This window comes from Pangasianodon hypophthalmus, chromosome 6 (assembly GCF_027358585.1).
Source record: "Pangasianodon hypophthalmus isolate fPanHyp1 chromosome 6, fPanHyp1.pri, whole genome shotgun sequence".
NCBI lineage: Eukaryota > Metazoa > Chordata > Actinopteri > Siluriformes > Pangasiidae > Pangasianodon > Pangasianodon hypophthalmus.
The window spans coordinates 1,883,303-1,888,302 of NC_069715.1; the positions used below are offsets into that span (position 1 = coordinate 1,883,303).

The window sequence follows — 5,000 nt, forward strand, 5'->3', positions numbered from 1 at the left end:
GCTCTAAATAAAATAAATTTAATTCTATTGAAAATGTCTGTTTATACACTATATGACCAAAAGTATGTGCACCCCTGACCATCACTCCCACATGTGGTTCTTCCCCAAAGAAGAAAGAAAGTCAGAAGCACACAATTGTATAGAATGTCTTTGTATGGTGTAGCATTACAGTTTCCCTTCACTGGAACTAAGAGGTCCAAACCTGTTCCAGCATGACAATGCCCCTGTGCACAAAGCTCCATGAGCTCCATGAAGACATGGTGTGTGAAGGTTGGAGTGGAAGAACTCGAGTGTCCTGCACAGAGCCCTGACCTCAACCCCACTGAACACCTTTGGGATGAACTGGAACTGGACATTCTTTAACATTTTCTGTAACGTTTCATTTTGTGCTAGAAAACTAATGTTTGGAATCTAAAATGTTTTTGGACTGAATCAATAATGTAGAAGACAGAAAATAAACATCTATAACAAAGTTTGTTCTAAAGAAAATAGGGTGCAAAGACTTTTGCACAGTACTGTGTGTATGTACAGAAATGTGCAAAAACTTCTGTATAAAATATGCAAGTAAGTTGTGTGTAGTAATAATGTAGCTCAGATAAATTGTTTAGATGTTTGTTGCAAATTATCTGAGCCTCAGCATTTCAATGACTGATAAATAAACGTAACTTTCCAAAACTTTCTCACTCAAATGGTCAAAATTCTGTTCGAAATTCTGTTTATTTCTGGTAAAATGTGATGAAAATGTGGATGTCGCTGGTGTTTTGCATCATGGAGTCGATGTATTATTACATTATATTCTCATATTCCTTTAAATGTCCAGGTGCATTTGAATATTTTTCTCAGAATCTGAAGAATAAGATTTAAATATAAATGACTTTAGGATAGCGGTTTTATCTAAACACACCTTCATCTGTCGACTAAACACAGCAAAGTCCCTAGAGTCGAATTTACCAGCAGTGAGACAGCAGGACACACAGATACCCCTGTGGGGGGTAAAAATGAAGAGGTGGAGGTGTTCGTGTTGTTGAGCACTCAGGACTCGCAGGATTTCGTGACCTTACAGAAAGTCTGGGAAGTGAAACAGGTCGAACCTCAGCTCTCTCTATGTATCCATCCAGGGAATGAAAAGATTTGTCATGCAAATTCTCATGCAAAAGCTGAAGACAAAGCCTGCAACACGCCGGGGTGAAAAGGGAATACCTGGCAACCTGATCAGGCTGAAATCCAGTATTAATAATAATAATAATAATAATAATAATAATTATTGTGTTTAAATGTAGAGACAGGACACATCTTTACATCCTGTACACAGTGTTTATGCAACATGCTGCTGATTTCATGACTGCTCTCTCTCTCTCTCTCTCACACACACACACACACACACACATGAAAGGTTCACAGTACATATATGCACATTTTTAAAGAGTCGTTCATAAAGTGTGTTTGTGTTTATCTGTGTGAAGTGACGTGTGAATGTTGAGATCTGTTGCTCCGACACAAAAATCTCTACTTCAATACACAACATTTCATTTAATCTCGTTACAGTAAGAGCTTCAGTGTGTGTGTGTGTGTGTGTGTGTGTGTGTGTGTGTGTGTGTGGAAGTGAAGAGCAGGAGTCTGGCGCTACGATGTGGTGAAATAACAAAACTGCAGGCTGCCTGGGATTACAAACACAAGTGTGCTCCTGTAGTCAACAGCAATCAATTAATCAATCAGACAAACAAACAAACAATTAATCAATCAATCACTCAATCAATTAATCACTCAATCAATCAATCGAACAACAATTAATCAACCAATCAATTAACCAATAAACCAATCGATTAACCAATCAAGTAATCACTCAATCAACCAGTCAATCGATCAATAAATTAATCAACTAATCAATTAATCGACCAATCAATTAACCAATCAACCAATTAATCGACCAATCAATTAACCAACCAGTCACTCAACAAATCAATCAATTAACCAATCAATCAATCAATCAATCAGCCAATAAATAAATCAATAAATAAATACTGCTGCTTAGAGTAATTATAAATAATGACTAGTGCTAATAACCGCTAAACTCTTTTCATCCTGTTACTTTTATAAAACAATTCACTGCAGAAAAAAAGAAATAAAGTTTCCTTTCTTTCTTTCTTTCTGTCAGTCTCTCTCTCTCTCTCTCTCTCTCTCTCCCCATCACTATAACAAATAACCCGGAAATAAACAGTTGAAACATTAGCTCTCGTGGTGTGAGAAATGTGGAATCTCTCTTTCCCCCGCAGGAATCTCGAGTTAAATAGAAAATACCGAATGATAATTAATTAATTTATGAATTTGTATAATGGCGTAATATAACTGTGTAACAGTTGTATAATAAAAGTCACATTTCCGCTCATTTCTCTTCAGTGAACTGTTTCTGTTTTTGGTGCAGAACTTTAATGGCGTCTATTATTATTATTATTATTATTATTAATATTATTATTATTAACAAAGAAGTAGTGTTATTTATTAAAAGTTTATGAAATGTAGTTTGTGGTATATTTTTTCTGTATGAATGTTCGTTATGACCCGGAAGTTGTACAGGACTTTTATTTGGGCAGCGCGAGTAGTGAACCCGGAAGTTATTATTTTTATTTACGGTGGTAAAGATGGCGGACATGGACGAGCTGTTCGGCAGCGATGGAGACAGCGACAATGAACAACACGGTAATGATTTATTCCACTTATGTTTAACTAATTCGCTTCAAAACGGGAGTTTTGTCCGGTTTCGCGTGTTTTAATGGTTTATCCGCACTGTTTTGTGTTGTTTCTCGGCTTTAGTGATTAAACGTAGTGAGTTAGTTGTGATTAGTGAGCGGATTTTATTATTAATATGATTATTATTGTTGTTATTATTTTACGTGTTACTTCTTCATCACACTGATAGAAGCAAACGTGGATATTTTTCATTAAAACGATACCATGATATGTTTATGAGCCACAATAAAAGATTAGGAAGTGATTTTTAATTTATTCCACAGCGCTGTTGAATCCTGCGTTCTGATTGGTCAGAAGGTGTTGATTAGTTTTCTGACAGTAATGCAGCTGCTGACTGCTCACAGGTTTATATTACTAAACCCGCTAGTTTGTTTATTTATTTAGTTATTTTTATAAAGTTTTCTGTAAGGAGATGTTTATGTAATGTTTATGGAAGGAGTCTCCAGTGTCAGCACTGTGTAACAGTCAGAGGTAAAGCTGTAACTTTAAGTTTTCCGACATCTTCAGGACAGAGGAGTTTACGCTTTTTCTGCGGTTTCTCAGTAACGTGTAACAACCTGCGTTTTTTTTTTTTTTTTTTTTTTTTTGTCTTATTAACTTAAAGAGAGAGAATAAAGAGAGGCTGGTGAGGGAACGGCTGTTTATAGCTGCTATAACATAAGTGACAACAGGAACTAATCTTTTTATGTACCTGTAATTGGATAAAAAGTTTGATGTATCGTTCTTTAAAAGATAAAAACTTGTAATTGTTGGTAAATCGCTGTGGTGTAAGAGGAATAAAACACTTGGCGACATGCTGTTAGAGGAAAATAATCTCCAGAGGTAAAGGTGTAACTTTTCCGACATCTTCAGGACAGAGGAGTTTACGCTTCTTTGCAGGTTTCTCAGACAACAGGAACTGACTCGTTTAACATTAACATTAAATGTAATTATAAATGGATAAAAAGTACGACGTGTTATTCTTTAATAAATTAAAAACACTCAGGAACAGGTATAAAACCCTCAGGATGTGCTGTTATAGGAAATAATCAATAACTTCAGCGAGGTAACAGTATCGCCGCTTCATCACAGCACCACACACAGCATCATCCTGATCATCTTTCTCTTTCTCTCCTTCTCAGATTCCGGGTCCGGCTCGGGTTCCGGGTCCGACTCGGAGCAGGAGAGGCCGCGCTCGGCCAGTAACGCCTCGGGCAGCGGGAGCGACAGGGATCAGGACGACGACGATGACGATGATGATGGTCACGATGGTGGGAAGCCGAGCAACAAAGAGCTGTTCGGAGACGACAGTGAAGACGAGCGAGGCAGCGACAACCAATCAGAACACTCGGGGAATGATAACCAATCAGACGCCAGCGAGCACTCGGAGGCGGAGCAACACAGTGGTTCAGAGGGACATCACGAGGAGGAAGACGATGATGAAGCTCACAGGTGAGAGATTCTGAATATTTCATACATCACGTTATAACTTCATCATGACTGTGTATTAACAGCTGTGCTGCGTTAAATATTGTCCAGTCACAGATCAGATGCAGGAAGCCCCGCCTCTAGAGCGGGAAGCCCCGCCTCTGGAGCAGGTAGCCCCGCCTCTGGAGCAGGTAGTCCCGCCTCTGGGGCAGGAAGTCCCGCCTCTGGAGCAGGTAGCCCCGTCTCTGGAGCAGGAAGTCCCGCTTCTGGACCAGGGAGCCCCGCCTCCGGAGCAGGAAGTCACCGTTCTGGGAGAGGAAGTGTCACGCCGATGTCGGACCACTCAGACGGAGAAGGCTCGATGAGAGACGGTCACTCGGGAGATGAGAAGTGGGGGGGTGAGGGGAAAAGCGGCAGCCCGCGGTCTGACCAATCAGAGGACGAGGAGAAGCAGCGTAACTCAGACGAAGAGCGAGATCACTCCGACGATGAGGGGAGGGAACACAAGTCTGGTGGGTGGAGCCAAAATATCACGTTTATAAACTGTTTGCGTAAAGAAGAAAAATGAAAGTGTGTTTAATATCGAAGTGTGAGTCAGATCTTTAAAAGTGATCCAGCAGGAAGTGTTCTAGAAACTTTCTTTCTTTCTTTCTCTGTCTTGCCTTCCATTCTCTTTCTGTCTTTACTTTGTGTCCATCTGTCTTTTTTTCTTTCTTTCTTTTTTCCATTCTGTTCTGTCTCTCTTCTAAACATCTTTCTTTCTTTCTTTCTTTCTGTTTTTCTGTCTTTCTGTCTTTCTTTCTTTCTCTTTCTGTCCTTACTTTGTGTCCATCTTTCTTTTTTCT

At 39.4% G+C, this 5,000-nt stretch overlaps 1 protein-coding gene across 1 annotated transcript in view; it reads left to right on the forward strand.

The window, feature by feature from the left end:
- Positions 1–2,590: 2,590 nt before the first annotated feature.
- leo1 (LEO1 homolog, Paf1/RNA polymerase II complex component) overlaps positions 2,591–5,000 on the forward strand; it is an 8,915-nt gene continuing 6,505 nt past the window's right edge. The window contains exons 1-3 of the mRNA XM_034305551.2: positions 2,591–2,697; positions 3,870–4,179; positions 4,267–4,667. Of these exons, the coding sequence (XP_034161442.1) occupies positions 2,640–2,697; positions 3,870–4,179; positions 4,267–4,667 (769 nt within the window). The 5' untranslated portion in view covers positions 2,591–2,639. The remainder of the gene's footprint in view (positions 2,698–3,869; positions 4,180–4,266; positions 4,668–5,000) is intronic.